Source organism: Pseudopodoces humilis, chromosome 30 (assembly GCF_049639895.1).
Source record: "Pseudopodoces humilis isolate 2021_Gansu_Grassland_sample_001 chromosome 30, ASM4963989v1, whole genome shotgun sequence".
Lineage (NCBI taxonomy): Eukaryota > Metazoa > Chordata > Aves > Passeriformes > Paridae > Pseudopodoces > Pseudopodoces humilis.
Window position 1 is genome coordinate 4,150,747 of NC_142229.1, and position 15,962 is coordinate 4,166,708.

The window sequence follows — 15,962 nt, forward strand, 5'->3', positions numbered from 1 at the left end:
TTTATATGTTTTCAGAATTCACTGTGGAAGTGCTGAGTGTTGCAACAAAATTATTTTGTCATTTGTTCCCCTGTCACTTGTTCCTGAAAATTATTTCCTGGTGTAACTACTTGATAAACATGAGGATTGTACTTCTGAGCATTTTGACCTGCTCAAGTCTGATAGTTATCAAATAGAAATCCATTTGCTGTGAAAAATTAAATATGTTTTTAGTACTTTTCTAACATGTACTATTTACTCTTGAAAATTCACATCAAACTTAAGTCCGGAAATATCCTGGGGCTTAAAGAAGAACATAAAAAGCTTTGTATTGGACAAAATATGTGAAAGCCTTTCCACCTTCCAAAATATACTGCACGTTATCAGGTCACCATAGCACCCACTAAAATACTGGGGTGAGGGCTGAGGCATCTTGGCAAAGCAGCCCTGAGACATTTTCACCTTTCCAGCTTTATTCATTCCCAGCTCTTGGCAGATTTTTCCTCCTGGGTGCACCAAGTTCGAGCGGTTTTGCAGGACTTTGTGCAATTCTGTTCTGTATCCTGTAATTTTCTTGTCTGCAATTCAGTTCCTGGGCTGGTCAGTGCTTCTGTCTGTTTGCAGCTGGCCATATTGCAAGGTAATATTTATTTTTAAAACAAAACATTTCACTTTGTGTCACATTGCTGTGTTTTACTACATTAATTAGAAGTCAAAAAATCAGTTATAGTGATCTCATGGTATCCTGACTATGGGGAATGTAGTGGGTATAGCACAATCTTCTTCTAGTATTGATGGATAATTTCTCAAGGCAGCATGTGAGCTCTCCCTGCGAAGTTGTGCTGGAAGAGGTTTAAATGCCAAAATTGGGATTTTGCAAGGATGTTAGTTTTGCAATTTATCTTTTGAATCGCTTCTGCTTTTTCAAAGGGTTTGTAAAAACACAGCACAGGGCAGTGTAGGTTGATGATAAATTTTACTGTGACTCAACAGCTTCCACACAGAGCAGAAGAAAGATAAATGATTGAAAACATAATCAAGAGAAGATTATCAAGGAGCAAAATCTTATGGGTACACAGTTTTATGAGTTTTCTTCTGTAAACTTTATCAGTAATAAACAGGCAGTTCATTAATCTTCAATTTCAATCACGAAGCATCTCGCCCTGAGGAGTTTGATCCTGATGAGAAGTTTGATCCTCTTAAAAAGTTTGATCCTGAAAGAAAAAGAAAAACCAATTCGATTTGGACTGAGAAAATATGAAAATGAAAAAAAAAAATGTAGCCTAAATGCTTTCAACCAGCTGCCTAAAAATTCCAGTTTTATGTCAAGAGCTGGAGCCCAGGAGCTTCCTGAGGGAAAGGTGTGTCAGGTGAAAGAGCTGCTGTGTTTCCTTCCACATGTGCACGTGGATGGATAAAATAGAAAAGCACAAGATTTCAGTGAGTGACACGCTCCTGTTGGCTTGAATTCCTTTTTGTATCTTTTTTGGAATCTGGAATCCTGTTGGCCTGTCCTGGTTTTGGAGCAGGAGGGATGTCAGTAGCAGACTCACCGGGAGCTGGGTAAGCGAGGTAAGAGGGAATTCCTCTGCACAGGGCTTGGATGCGTTTTCCAAATGGGCTCAAGCTTTGGAGTCTGTCCCTGGAGATGAGGAAGCGATTCTCCCGGGGTGGCAGCTGCTGAGGCCCAGATCCCTTCACATCAAAGAAACAAAACCAGAAAACAGAATTTAGGAAATTCAGCCCTGGAGCTGAGCGCTGGGGATGTGGAGAGCGGCCCTGGCCAGGAGGACCTGGGGCCTGGGGGCTGACAGGGTGGGCACAACCCACCCTTGGGACCCCCAGGAACCCCCCATGGGAACCCCCCGTGTGCTGGGCTGACCCCAGCAGCTCTGGGGGGATCCTGGTGGGTGACAGGGTGGGTACAACCCACCCATGGGACCCCCAGGAACCCCCTATGTGCCGGGCTGAGGGATCCTGGTGGGTGACAGGGGACCCCCAGGAACCCCCCATGTGCTGGGCTGACCCCAGCAGCTCTGGGGGGACCCTGCCCCTCTGCTCAGGTGAGACCCCACCTGCAGAGCTGCCCCCAGGCCTGGGGCCCAGCACAGGAAGGAGAATTGGGACCAGCCTGGTCAGAGGGATGGAGCAGCCCTGCTGTGAGGAAAAGCTGAGGGAATTGGGATTGTTCATCCTGGAGAGGAGAAGCTTTGGGTGCCATCATCGTGGCCTTCCGGTATCCCAAATGGAAAAGATTGGACAAGTCTGTTTGCAAGGGCCTGGAGTTGAAAGGACAAGGAGAAAAGGCTTCCCATTGCTGGAGGACAAGGTTAGATGGGATACTGGGAGGAAATTCTTCACCCATGAGGGTGGGGAGGCCCTGGCACAAGTTGCCCAGAGAAGCTGTGGCTGCCTCAGCCCTGGAAGTGCCCAAGGCCAGGCTGAACAGAAACTGGGGTTATTCCTGGGCAATATAACTTCTCAAAGGACTTCTAGAGCAACTCAGCCCTGCTGAGAAGGTTCTCTTCAGTTCATGGAGCTTTTTCTCTTGTGTTGTGTAGGAACAAATTCTTTTCACTGACAATCAATTGGCTTTTGCCTCATTTCAACCACCAACCCACCTGCAGAGGTGCAGGAAAGTGTTTGCCAAGCCAAAACCTCTTGCTGGTTGTAGCAATGATGCAGGTGTTCTTGGAAAACACCTTGGTTGCAACATAGCCCTGTTAAAATGAAACAAAACCCCCTTTTGTTGAAAAAATATCCAGAGAAAGAGAAGTGTGTTTTTAGAGAGAGGCACTGGCTAAAAGAAAGGCTTCCTACAGTGCAAATAATCACAGGGAAAGAAAAATATTGGTCCTTTCAATTCTATTGTTTAGGTAAATGTGTCCTGGAGGCTGACAAGAGACTTTGGTAAAAGGAAAATTGCCTGCTCCAGCAGTGCCACGTGTATGAAGTGTTCTCCTGCTCAGGGCACATGGAGGGATTTGCTGCTGGAAAGCTAAAGCAGCACACCAGAAACAGCCCCACGGCTGAAGGAACACATTTTCAAGCATGTCCTCTAAATTATGATGATGAAATTTCGTTGAAGCTTTGGTGTTTTTTAGAAATCTTTTGCCTCTTGCTATTTTTCTTGTGCCACGGTGGCAGCTACTCACGTTCTTGAAGTCCCAGATGGTTTTCCAGTCCTCAGAGCCCTCCCTTGGGTTGGTGCTGACCCTGATCTCAGAGTGGTTTGAGTCTTCACTGAGCTGCCCATTAAAGTTGTTCTCCATGTTCTGATTCTTGGGAAAGATTAAAAGAGGTAAGCATTTAGCTTCTTGGTTTCCCAGCAGTGTTTCACTCAACAAAGCATTAGCTCTAGTAGCCATGTTTTGGGAAATTATTGCTCTTGGAGATTAAAGGGGAGATGATTTCTGGCCTCAGAACGAAGATGGGAAGCCTTTACTTTCTAAGTAATCAAAATAATTCCTTACTGTTCTTTCCCCAGCAGGATGTTGCTGGCACCAGATTTCTTACAGTATTCTACTGTATTCTGGAGTCAGACCAGCCATGTTAATATTTGTTTCTCTCCACATCATTGTTTTTGGTGTTTATGCTCATCTCAGGACAGACTTTGCTGATTCCATGTATGGTAACTGCCTTTTCCCCTTGACACATCAAGCATGGAAATGATTTTGTTATCATAGAAAAATTAAAATGCAATTTTCTTCTAAATATCAGACTTGAAAAAGCAGCTTCACTTGCAGATACAGATTTCTCAGAGGTAAGAGCTAAAGCCAGTGTGGAAGTGGTGAGTAGCTGTGTGTAGCTCTATACTTACATGGTTGGCAAGAGCAGGAGCCAAGAAAACCCCAAGAAGTGAAGCAATCACGATCTGAAATGAACATTTGAAATTCAAAACACTCGGACATGGTGCTGCTTATCTTGCATCAAATTGCTTGCTGTCTTAAAATAATTTTGATTTACTTTGTGTAGAGACTCAGCACTTTCTGCAGTGGGGTCCAGCTGAAGAGGATTTAATTGTGCAGGAGAATTATTTGTTGATGAATTCACAGAACACAGGCATGGAAATGGCTCTTGGCCCCAGCAGAGCACCTTGCCCAGGCAAGGTCATTGAAACACAGTGGGGTTTAAAACTTGCCCAGCCCCAGTTCAGTAACTTACTGGAAAAATGTGCTCTGAAATATTTTCTTTGCAAGTGTGAGCTTTTCATCTGAAGCTTTTGGTTTGAGACATGGAGCAGATCTGAGAAATGTCCATGTTGTGAAGAGCTGGAATTTGGGTGCACAGTCCAGCTCTGTGCTTGGAACCCAGCAGCAAAGGGACCTGAGCACCTTCCCAGTGACCCCATCCTCCAGGAGAAACAGTCCAAAGGGAGGCACAGGCCCTTCTGTTCAGAAAATTGGGACATCAAACATTTGTTACCCCTTTAGAAAGCCAGAGTTTCAACAACTCACGGGCTTGGTGTTGCTCAGGTCTGTCCGAACTCCTGCTGATACCTTTTGGAGAGATTTCCTACTGCTACAATGAAAAATTCTTTTGGCATAACTATTGTGAACAATTATTCTCTTGAAGACAATCCTGTGAGTATTGAATCAGTCCCAGATTTTATCTCCTTCAAAGGAGGATTTTAATGAAAAAGGCCCAAGGCTGACTCTGAGTATTTAAAAGTAACACTTGGGAATTTTTGCTGCACCAGTTTGAGGCTGCTGTAAATACCTTGGTGTCACCATCTTGCATTTGGAGTCTTTTATGCGTCCCACCCTCAGCAAACAGCCCTGACTCGCTGGGACTTGCTGGGACTGTTGATCTGAGTGGTGAAGGAGAGAATTTTGTCCTGTGGACGTGTGACGAGTGTCGCCCCTGGGACAGAGCACTTCTCTCTCTCACGCTTTGAGCAGGAATCTGCAGTTCCATCCCTGCCAAAAGGGAGATTTCTCCCCTGCAGTCCCCACCCCTTTGGCATTTTCACTTGCAGAAATCACTCAGAGCTCCCTCAGTGCCAGGAAAAGCTCAAAAGCATTTAAAAGCTGCCCAGCCTTAAGAGTTTGATGAGAAAGTGATAGGTATACTTACAGGCAACTTCATTTGGATGGTAGGCCAGGCCAGCTCTGCTGGTAATTGATGTGTACTCTTACTTTTTATACATAATATCCCAAAGTTAAATCTGAAAATGGGTTTGCCTTATTGGCAGGTGCCCTGTGTCCACAGGAGCATGACGAGTTTCCTGGGGAAGTGCTCTGATAAGATGAGGCTTTGATACCTGCCTGATTGAATTCACTGCATACAGGGAAGTGAGAGAAAACTGCTCATGGTAAGCTCAGTGCATTTAACAGTCGCTGCTTTGAGATGGAAAAAGAAATTTTAATCAGCAGCAGAGCACAGGAATCCCCAGTGAACTTGCAGTGACGCTTTGTGTGCGGCAAAGGCCTGGGCCTGAAGTTGGGCCTCTCACCAAAAGCACAATTCCAACCCTGGAGGTGCTGATCCTGCCGTGTTAAAAACGTGAAGTGAGTCCCTGGAGGTGAAGAGGGTGGTTCTAAATCCTAGGAATTGCTGAGTTCTTTTTTGCTTCCTTTCTGAGCTCGCTCAGGATCTGCTTTCTGTCAGAGGTGGCCCTGGATCTTCAGAGCCTCCTCAGGAGAGCAGGGGACTGAGGGCTGAGAAAGGGACCAAAAACCAGAAGTAGCAAAGTTCTCTGAGGGATTCTGAGTCACAGCTTCATAAACTCAGCCTCACTCTGCCCAAGGAAAGTGAAATTAGAGGGGATTCAGCCCTGCTTGGTCCGCTCCTCCCTTCAGTTCTTCCATCAGAGGCTGCCTCCAGGGCTGCTGCTGGTGTTGGAGCTGCTGCCTGCTGCTTCCAGGTGTGCTCCTGGCAGATTTGTCACCAACTGTGGGCAAAAAGTCTCCAAAAAGCAAGGCTTGCCTACTGGAATTATCTCAAAGGCTTTGCCCGAGACAGCCAGCTCAGGCTGGGTCCTGTTGCAATCGCATTAATCAGGGAAATACTTTTGGGAAATTCGCTTTTGGTTTTTGTCTTTGTCTGATGGGATCAGCAGAGCTGAGTGCAAGGTGCAGGGTGCAGGTGGTGAGACCGTGGCTGCTGTTGTGGTTCTCCCTCAGTTGATTTTCCCTGCTCTGCCCTTACCTGTGCCCAAGCAGGTAAGCAGCAGCTGCTGCTTCTCAGGTGTTCTTCAAACAAAATGAGTACATGAAGGCTGAATCACTGAGGAAAAGTTAAATTAAGGTTTTTTTTTTTTTTTAACTGGTAGTGCCTGGACCCTGTTATAGTCCTGCTGTGAAATACTTACTCGACTGTCAAAATCTACTCTGAGTATTTCTGACATACCTGTAATCTTAAAACGAAGGAATCTTTTGGAAGAAGGGACAGAGGCAGCTTTCAAGAGGAGTGCAACATCAACCTAATTAATCTAACTGGGTTTAGCAGAATTTGATACCTGTTTATGTGTTTTCTGATACATTGCTTAGCAGCAGGGCATTGTTCCACCTGAGATAACCTTTTCTTGTGTGGACTTAGGTGGCATAAAGCAAATGTGTGCAGTTTCTTTTTTTTTTTTCTTTTTCCATTGAGGCCTGTTTGCTGAGAGATAATTCTGTACAATCTCCTTCTCCTTTCTTCTGATAAGAAAAATTACAGAAATGTGTTTGCTGTTAGTTTGAGTTTTTGTTTTTTTAGGAGGGAGCCAGCCTTGATTATGACCTTCTAGTAGAAAGCAGAGTGTGATTCATCCAGCCCTGGCTGGTGTGGGACAGCAGATGAGGAGGAGTCCAAGCAAGGGTTCAATCACCTCATTCTCATGGCAACATCGTGGTCATTGGCATTTTCACAAAATGCAGCAATCAGGGGTGGCTTCAGAGGGGGAATCCCCATCCTGTTCCTTTAGTTTGTGCACCAGGGAACCTCTGGGTTTTCATGGCACCCCTGGCTGTGCTGGGGAGGCCAGAAGTGTCCCAGGCTGTCCTGTGGGGCACAGCTGCTGCTCCCAGCTCTGTCACTCCCTCCAGAGCTCTGCTCACGGTGCTCCTGATCAAAAGTGAGCAGCGCCTCATGTCAGGAGTCCCTGCACAGGGAACGGAATCACAGAGCCCCACAATGGTTTGGGTTGGAAGGGAAGATCACCCAGGTACAACGCCCTGCCACTGATGCCTGATCAGAAGCAGAGCACAGATTCCCAGTAAATAAAACTCAGTCAGCTGCCTCAGGGCCCCAGCCAAAACTTTCAATATAAAAATGGCTGAAGAATTGGTCTTTTTGTTGGCTGACCTGGAGGCCACCATGACACACGTGTTTCTTCCCAGCATTTCTCTGCAGACCATCCATCAGGCTCTTAGGGACTTGTGTTTTAGAAGACAAAATGCAGTTTGTGTGAATAAACAGCAGTGCTATTCCCAATGTCATTTCATTCTGGATAATATCCTGTTAAGTATTGAAAAAAATAGAACCAGCAAGACTGAAGTTTAAACCAGTGAATAATAGCCATTTGCAGAGTGATTGATTTGCTGAGTCTTACTGAGTGTTTTAAATATATCTGGGTCAGGTTATCTGTGCCAACCCAAAATTCAGATAGGAGGCTTACGACATGTAGATATGGACTTGCTCGAGTCATGAAGGAAAGTTCTGTCAAGTGTTTCCCACACCTCCTGCAAGATATAAAAGTTGAAGGTCTCTGGGACTTCCTTGCGTTCGTGCCTTCTGCAGCCTCTTGTTCTCATCTGGAAGAAAAATGAAGACATTGGTGAGTGTCTCCATTTCTGCTGAACTTTTAATCCTGTAAGTTCCTCACCTTTAAAAGGCAAAGGGTAGAGAAGAAGATGCTCAAGTAAGTGGTACAATGGAGAGGGACAATAATATGATCTGTGTGTTGTTTCTTTGGGTGGAAAGAGGTGAATTTACAATTCTTGGCTCAGCAAAGTCAGTGGAAGCCTCGTTTGAGCAAAGAATGCAGAAGTGGTTACACTTCAGAAGGGGGGTTTAGTTATGATTTCATCGTTGCAGTTGTAGAGGCAAATCAAGAAGTAACATGGCATCAAGGAGGGGCTTGTGAAAACTGCAGAAATGTAATGGTTAAATTATTCTGCTTTTTCAGGCAAAGGAGAGCCTGATAGCAAAAGCTTTGCATTGAGGAATTGGGGTTGTTCTCAGTTAAAATACTCACTAAGTGGGGAATTTTTCAAACTGATGCTCCAGCTCCTTCCCTCAGTTCATGGACTGGGTTTTTTTTATGGCACTGGTGTTTCTGAGCAGTGAGAATTCTGATTCCTTTCACAGGCTGCAGTCCTCATTTGCCTGGGAGTCCTTTGGGCTCAGACTTCTGCACTGGACGTGAGTAGAGTGATGATCCTTGCACAAAGCGCCGGGGGGTTTTTGTGCCTGCTCAAGGTGGAAGCCAGGTGATGAGCAATGATTTTGTGCTTTTTTTCCTTACCCAAGACCTTTGTCCTGCGGGATCCTGTCAGCAATTATGTCACTGGGACCATGACCATCCACAGCGAGGAGCACATCGTCGATGTCCACGTCCGCTCTGGCGTGTACTCCTCAGACACCATTTTTGACTACACACACGTGAGTAAATCCAAGAATCTGCCTCCAATTAACCCCTGAGGAAGTTTTTAAGATCAGGAATTATTTTAGTGTGTTCTCACCACGTCCTGTCCCAGAACACTGTTTCTCTGAGGACTCCCAGCACCTTTCCTCCTCCTTTCCTCGCCCGTGCAGTGGGGCGGTTTAAAAGATTGTGGTGAAACCTGTGCTGGCAGCTCCTGGAAGTGAGAAGAAGGTCCCTGAGCTCAGTGGGGCTGGAGGTGAGCAGCACAAGTCTGTCAGAAATGTCCCTTCCAGCCTCAGGGACAGCACCAGGACTTTGTTCCCCAAACCAAGGCAATGCATTCATTCCACAGCAGCCGCCCGCTGTTCCTCCCAGCTTGCCCCAAAGAGTAAAGAACACCAACAAATGTCACTGTGAGCCATTTCTAACGATTTAACCTCGATTCTTTCCATCTCAGGGCTATATTGCAACCAGGCTATTCTCACGAAACGCCTGCTTTATCATGAAAATAAAGAAGGACTTGATCCCAGAGCTGCAGGAGATGGGACGTTTGGCTTTTGAGAGACAGGTGAGCCCTGGGGAGCAGTGGGGTGAGAGCAGCCTCCACCCTGCCCTACAGCACCTGAGGGATGACTTTGTGCTGTCTTAGCACTGATGGGGCTGCTCTGGCAAGGCACAGCTTGAAGGGAATTTCATGCAGAACATTCTTTAAAGATAAGGAACCGTCGTGGCCCCCCTGAAGTTTTATGGGGGGTTTGTCGAGGTGGCTCGAGCTGTACAACCCCCTGTCCTTGGAACTGCTGTGACTGGGCTGTTTTGAGGTGATCACAATATAAATTCAGGCAAACTTTCCCTTTACTCATTGTCCTGCTGGTATTTTCACCTTGACATTGCTTGAGATTTATTATTTTTTTTCAGAACAGAAGGTAGAGATCAATTTACTTCGACCAGATTTTGGAATTCATTCAGGCTGAGGTTTCAGAAGGAGACTGGAAGTGTTGCCTGGAGCTGAACTGGCCCATTTGGTGTCAGCCCATTAGCACATTTCCAGCAGAACTTGCTGCCAATAATATAAATTATCATGGCAGCAATGAACAATTGCTGTGTAGGCATATTTAACATCTCGTGAATTTTGTTACTGAATAGATTGAAATTATTCTTTTCTTTAAAGCATGAAGCTTCTTTAGCAATTTTATTGTGAGGCAAAGGAAGGTGGTTTTAGATTTGGGAACCTTCAAAGGGTGAAGTGAATCTTCAAGCTCCATTTCTGGTGGTGTTGAACCTTTTCTCCCCAGACCATGAAGGATGTGTACTCCCCAAACAACGTGTGGGCCCAGTTCCAGAGTGGCTCCTCCTGGCTGGGGCGTTTGAAGGACTGGATCCTGTATGGGAAGCACATTGAGAAGCTCTGCACGGGGCTCCCTCTCTACCAGCTGGTGGCCACCCAACGTAAGTCACAGCCCTGTGCCTCTTGTCCCCTCTGAGCCCAAACCCTCCCAGCTCTGCAGACAACAAGGGTTTTGCACAGGGCAGACAGAAACCCTGAACAGGGACATCATTTAGGATTGAGATTTGTGTGGCTTTTTCCTAGCTAGACACAGGGATCTCACCAGGTAAGAAAATACTGATATATATATATACTGATATAAATACTGCTACTGAGCCCAAACCCTCAGAACTGCATTTCTTCCCCAACACCACAAGGGTTTTGCACAGGGCAGACAGAAACCCTGAACAGGGACATCATTTAGGATTGAGATTTGTGTGGTTTTTTCCCAGCTAGACACAGGGATCTGATCAGGTAAGAAAATACTGATATATATATATATACTGATATAAATACTGCTACTGAGCCCAAACCCTCAGAACTGCATTTCTTCCCCAACACCACAAGGGTTTTGCACAGGGCAGACAGAAACCCTGAACAGGGACATCATTTGGGGTGAGATTTGTGTGGTTTTTCCCCAGCTAGACACAGGGATCTGATCAGGTAAGAAAATACCGAGATATATATACTGATATAAATACTGCTACTGAGCCCAAACCCTCAGAACTGCATTTCTTCCCCAACACCACAAGGGTTTTGCACAGGGCAGACAGGAACCTTGCACAGGGACATAATTTAGGATTGAGATTTTTATGGTTTTTCCCCAGCTAGACACAGGGATCTGATCAGGTAAGAAAATACTGAGACATATATACTGATATAAATACTGCTACTGAGCCCAAACCCTCTGCAGACATTTCTTCCCCAACACCACAAGGGTTTTGCACAGGGCAGACAGGAACCTTGCACAGGGACATAATTTAGGATTGAGATTTTTATGGTTTTTCCCCAGCTAGACACAGGGATCTGATCAGGTAAGAAAATACTGAGACATATATACTGATATAAATACTGCTGCTGACACCGTCTTCATTTTCTTGGATTTTTTTTTAGCACCAATGAATGTTGATGGCTGTGCCAGTGCCGGGATTCCAAGCATTTTGGGCCTTAAAATCTGTGAAGAACTCATTACAACTGGATCTTGACATTCCTGGTGCAAGGAAATTCCTTTTTGCATGTTTTAGTGATGGTTCTGCAGCCAGAGCAGAACTTGGGGACCGGGCTCAACCTGCCTATCCAAAGCTTTGATGCATAACATAAATAAATATAATGCTTTAATAAATAAATAGAATGCTTTGTCTGTTTATTCTACCCAAAATCAGAACGAAATGGCCGTGGGCCTGGTGAGATGCCCTGCAGAAAATCCAGATTTCCCTCTGGCCCATCCCTGTGCCAGGCCTAAAAAAAAAAAAAAAAGTCAAACCTGCAGCACTTTGAAGCAGTGCAGAGAAATTTTGGTTCTGGGCATTTTCCAAGCCTGGATAGAGGACACTGCCCCAGCCCTAAAAGATTTGCACTTTGGATAAAGCTCCTGAGAGCTCGTGGTATCAGTCAGGCCTGTGAGGAATACACTTTTATAAATCATGTTTGTGTTTTAATCTCTGTGTTTGTTATGGCCGTGCTTTGGTTCCCCCAGGTTTCCAGAGAAAAACTTTTCCAAAGTTTTCCCTGTGTTCCCACAGGAGCACAGGGATGGGCAAATTACAGCTCTGAATTCACAGCCCTTCAGGCTGTTGGTGTCACCAACAACCACAAAGATCAGGAGAGAAAATCACAAAGCAATCACGAAGATCAGGCTGCAGAGGAAAAGAAATTTGTTCTCAATTTAAAATAATTAATCACAGGGCAAACAGGAATGTACAGCCAGCTCTGAACAAAGCAGAGAAAAGGACTTAGGCAGGAGAAAGAAGTTTGATATTTTATTTATTGATACTGTATTTGCCCTTGCTATTTCCTGCCATTCCATTCTTTGTTGGCTAGGCCACAGTTTACAATATGCTTTATGGACCTGTCTTGGATTATAATTAATCTATTTTCCTTATCTTGCAGGTGCTTGATATTACAACTGCACTACAGGGAAAGAGCAAAGAGGTAAAAATCAGCAATAGGTAAAAGAAATCTCTGAGGGTCAGATCCAGGTGTTGCCTGAGGTAACTGGAGCCTGAAAATGTCCATCTCTAAATCCAGCAAAGGCTCTGCACTGGATGCTCCTGAGATGAAGGAAATCTCAGAATCATGGAATTGTAAAGGTTGGAAAAGGCCTTTAAGGTCATCAATTCAACCATCAACCCCACACCACCACCACGGTCACCACCAAACCACGTCCCCAGGTGCCACCTCCACGCGTTTTGTGAACACATCCAGGGATGGGGACTCCAACACTGCCCTGGGCAACTGTTCCAGAGCTTTACAGCCCTCCCAGTGAGGAAAAATTCCCAAATTTCCACCCTGAGCTCCCCTGGCCCAGCCTGAGGCTGTTCCCTGGGATAAGATCCCAAATCCCCCCTGCCAGGGACTTGTGCAGAGCCAGAAATTCCCCCTGAGCCTCCTTTGCTCCAGCCTGAGCCCCTTCCCAGCTCCCTCAGGAATTCTCCAGCCCCTTCCCAGCTCCCTCAGGAATTCTCCAGCCCCTTCCCAGCTCCCTCAGGAATTCTCCAGCCCCTTCCCAGCTCCCTCAGGAATTCTCCAGCCCTTCCCCAGCTCCAAGATCCATTCCCCTGAGCACCTCCCCAAATCCCCCAGTGTCCACACCAAGGTCAGGCTGTGACACCTGCCCCACTGGAGATCCTTTCAAACCCACACATCGATGGGGAAGATTCCCCCAGTTGAGAAATACCTTGTAAAAAACGCTGCTTAAATTTGGAGTGGCAGATTTTCACTTCCCTGCTCTGACAGGTCAAAACAAATATTCCAGTTTGCATCAAATCATGAAAAGGGGAAGTAATTAACATTATTATTAACACTGGTGAATTTTCCCTTATAGGAAGAATTCCCAGTGGCAGGGAAAATCTGAACCAGACTGGAGAATCAAGCCAGCTAAATCAGACAGAAATCCTGTGAGCAGGCCCAGGTGTAAATGGGTTTCTTCATCTGCTGGGTCTTCTCAGCCTTTTTTTGTGCTAAAAAGGCACAATCAGGAGAGGGAAAAAATCACCCAAAGACCAACATTTGGCCCTGGAGTTTGTGTGTGTGTGTAGCCACTACAAATTGCTGTGGTGGGGCACTGAAAAATGCAGCAAGAGGAAAAAGGGGACAAATCCTCACTCCAGCTTCAGCCAAAGCCCCTGATTGTAAATACAAAATTATAAATTATCAGGAGGTGAGTTGGGTCTTGCACCATTTCTTATTTGAAATAAGTGAATGTAAACTGTAAATACAAAATTATAAATTATCAGGAGGTGAGTTGGGTCTTGCACCATTTCTTATTTGAAATAAGTGAATGTAAACTGTAAATACAAAATTATAAATTGTCAGGAGGTGAGTTGGGTCTTGCACCATTTCTTATTTGAAATAAGTGAATGTAAATTGTAAATACAAAATTATAAATTGTCAGGAGGTGAGCTGGGTCCTGCACCATTTCTTATTTGAAATAAGTGAATGTCCTGGCCAGATTTCCCAGGAATACACCCCAATCCTGCTGGATTTATTTCTTTCTGCTGGAGCCAAGCAGGGGGTGAGATTTGTGTTGTCCACTAGATGGCAAATGGTCACAGCTCCTGACATCTGCTGAAAACACCAGCTGAGAGCCAGCCACAGCCCAAAAATCAAACAGATTTAATCCTGTTCCCCAGGAAGAAAAATTAGATACAAAAAAAAAAAAAAAAATAAAATAAAATTAGCATACAAAGCATTAGAATTCATTCTTTTGGATTTCCAGTCCAGTGGAATGGTTATTTTCAAGGAATCAGTGCCACTTTGGGAAGATTTTTCCAGGTGAGGAACACCTGGCTGATGCTCAGAACGTCCCAGAAGCCAGGCCAAGGGGAACAGAACATATCTGTGATTTTTACTGCAATTGAAGCCAAAATTAGTGAGGTGTTTGAGCCAGTTTCCCTTAAAAAAAAAGGGTGGAAAAGACAAAATTTGATATTCAGCTGCACGGTGATCAAAGCAGAGAGAGGCTGCTGACAACTTAATTTACCCACTGTAATTCCAGTTATTGAGTCAGAGAAAACAGAAAGTTATACACTTTCATCTTTGAATTTTTAAAGCTAAACTTGAAAAAGTATTTTTTAATGAAATAATCTTCTCTGCTGTTGTGTACAATTTGCTTTCCCTTTCTGATTCCAGCCCTAACATTAAATAAACGGAGCAAATATTAGACATGCTTGTCTAATTTTTCCTCATTTTGCTGATGTGATTAGAAGCTGTTGACTTAGTCATTAATATCTCATGCTGAGATATCAGCTAACACTGCCAGAGAATATTCCATCTCTGCTTAGCACTCAAGTTGTCAGTTAAGAAATTTCATGCTATTAATCAAAATTGTCGACAAAATCATTTCTGCTGGCCCGAGTCTGGATTTTTTTCCCCCATTGTTGAAGGTTAGGACTCCTCAGTTCTCAAACTGAGAAAAATTAAATTAAAAATTAAAAAAAAAAATGGTGATTATTCCCAAGAAGTTTGTTCATTTAGGGCTGTGAGAGCTTTGGAGTGGAGCTCTCATTAAGGAGAGGATGGTATCCCTCAAAAAGCCTGCGTGGACACGGAGCTGACAAGGGATCCTGAAAGGTTTTGTTCTGCAATCTTGTTTTTGTCAGTGTCACTGGAGCTGCCCAGAGAGTTTCCTGAAGTTTAACACCCACATGAATACCAAAGCACCACGAAATAACTGCGTGATGAGAGAAGGAATTTCAAAAATGGAAAATTCAAACTTTCTCTTGACCTTTTTCTGCCAAACTCTTCTGTGAAGGGAGTGTGATAAGAAGGAGCCTGCAGAGCCCAAACCCCTGGGATTTAACAGCAGCTCCTCTCTGCTCTCATTGCTGCTGCTCTCATTTTCTGTGTGCACATCTCAAATAGGAATTGATTTCTTTTTGACCGTGTCTCACCAGGTTTGAATGAACCACTCACGTAATTCATTCAGGTTTGAATTAACAAATTGTGTGACAATTAAAAGGTATTAATAAAAGGTGTTACAAAACACCTTTTCTTATAAAAGGTATATAAAATATACCTATATTTTATTTGATATAATAAATCAATGCTGGGCTGTGACTGTCTCAGGAAAGGATGGAAGAATTTCCTGGGAATCCCAGGCAGAGCCAGAGGTGCTCCATGTCCTGAGGAGCTGGTGCCACGCAGGGAAAGGAACTCCCTGGGTCAGGGGGAGCTGTGTCTCCCAGTTTCAGGAATTCCCTGGATCAAGGGGAGCTGTGTCTCCCAGTTTCAGGAATTCCCTGGGTCAGGAGGAGCTGTGTCTCCCAGTTTCAGGAATTCCCTGGGTCAGGAGGAGCTGTGTCTCCCAGTTTCAGGAATTCCCTGGGTCAGGAGGAGCTGTGTCTCCCAGTTTAAGGAATTCCCTGGGTCAGGGGGAGCTGTGTCTCCCAGTTTAAGGAATTCCCTGGATCAAGGGGAGCTGTGTCTCCCAGTTTCAGGAATTCCCTGGATCAAGGGGAGCTGTGTCTCCCAGTTTAAGGAATTCCCTGGGTCAGGGGGAGCTGTGTCTCCCAGTTTCAGGAATTCCCTGGGTCAGGAGGAGCTGTGTCTCCCAGTTTAAGGAATTCCATGGGTCAGGGGGAGCTGTGTCTCCCAGTTTCAGGAATTCCCTGGATCAAGGGGAGCTGTGTCTCCCAGTTTAAGGAATTCCCTGGGTCAGGGGGAGCTGTGTCTCCCAGTTTCAGGAATTCCCTGGGTCAGGAGGAGCTGTGTCTCCCAGTTTAATGAATTCCCTGGTCAGGAGGAGCTGTGTCTCCCAGTTTCAGGAATTCCCTGGTCAGGAGGAGCTGTGTCTCCCAGTTTCAGGAATTCCCTGGGTCAGGATCAGGGGAACTGGTGTCTCCCAGTTTCAGGAATTCCATGGGTCAG

The 15,962-nt window shown here is 45.1% G+C and overlaps 2 protein-coding genes across 3 annotated transcripts; one reads left to right on the forward strand and one right to left on the reverse strand.

The window, feature by feature from the left end:
• Positions 1-943: 943 nt before the first annotated feature.
• LOC148182429 (gastrokine-1-like) lies at positions 944-5,424 on the reverse strand. Of its 2 annotated transcripts, none has more exons than XM_088068380.1 (6): positions 5,056-5,424; positions 3,800-3,853; positions 3,135-3,260; positions 2,601-2,699; positions 1,533-1,674; positions 944-1,193 (listed from the first exon to the last, which is right to left on the reverse strand). In XM_088068380.1, the coding sequence occupies exons 1-6, from the start codon at positions 5,065-5,067 to the stop codon at positions 1,126-1,128; spliced, it is 501 nt and encodes a 166-aa protein (XP_087924506.1). In that variant the 5' UTR covers positions 5,068-5,424; the 3' UTR covers positions 944-1,125. The 2 variants fall into 2 exon arrangements, with proteins under 2 accessions (XP_087924506.1, XP_087924505.1); XM_088068379.1 differs by lacking the exon at positions 5,056-5,424 and adding an exon at positions 4,699-4,925.
• A 2,183-nt stretch (positions 5,425-7,607) lies between these two features.
• On the forward strand, positions 7,608-11,226 carry GKN2 (gastrokine 2). The gene is made up of 6 exons (XM_005532991.2): positions 7,608-7,738; positions 8,272-8,325; positions 8,434-8,565; positions 9,006-9,116; positions 9,844-9,997; positions 10,989-11,226. Exons 1-6 carry the CDS (start codon positions 7,727-7,729, stop codon positions 11,078-11,080), a joined length of 555 nt encoding a protein of 184 aa, XP_005533048.1. The 5' UTR covers positions 7,608-7,726; the 3' UTR covers positions 11,081-11,226.
• The last annotated feature ends 4,736 nt before the right edge of the window (positions 11,227-15,962 follow it).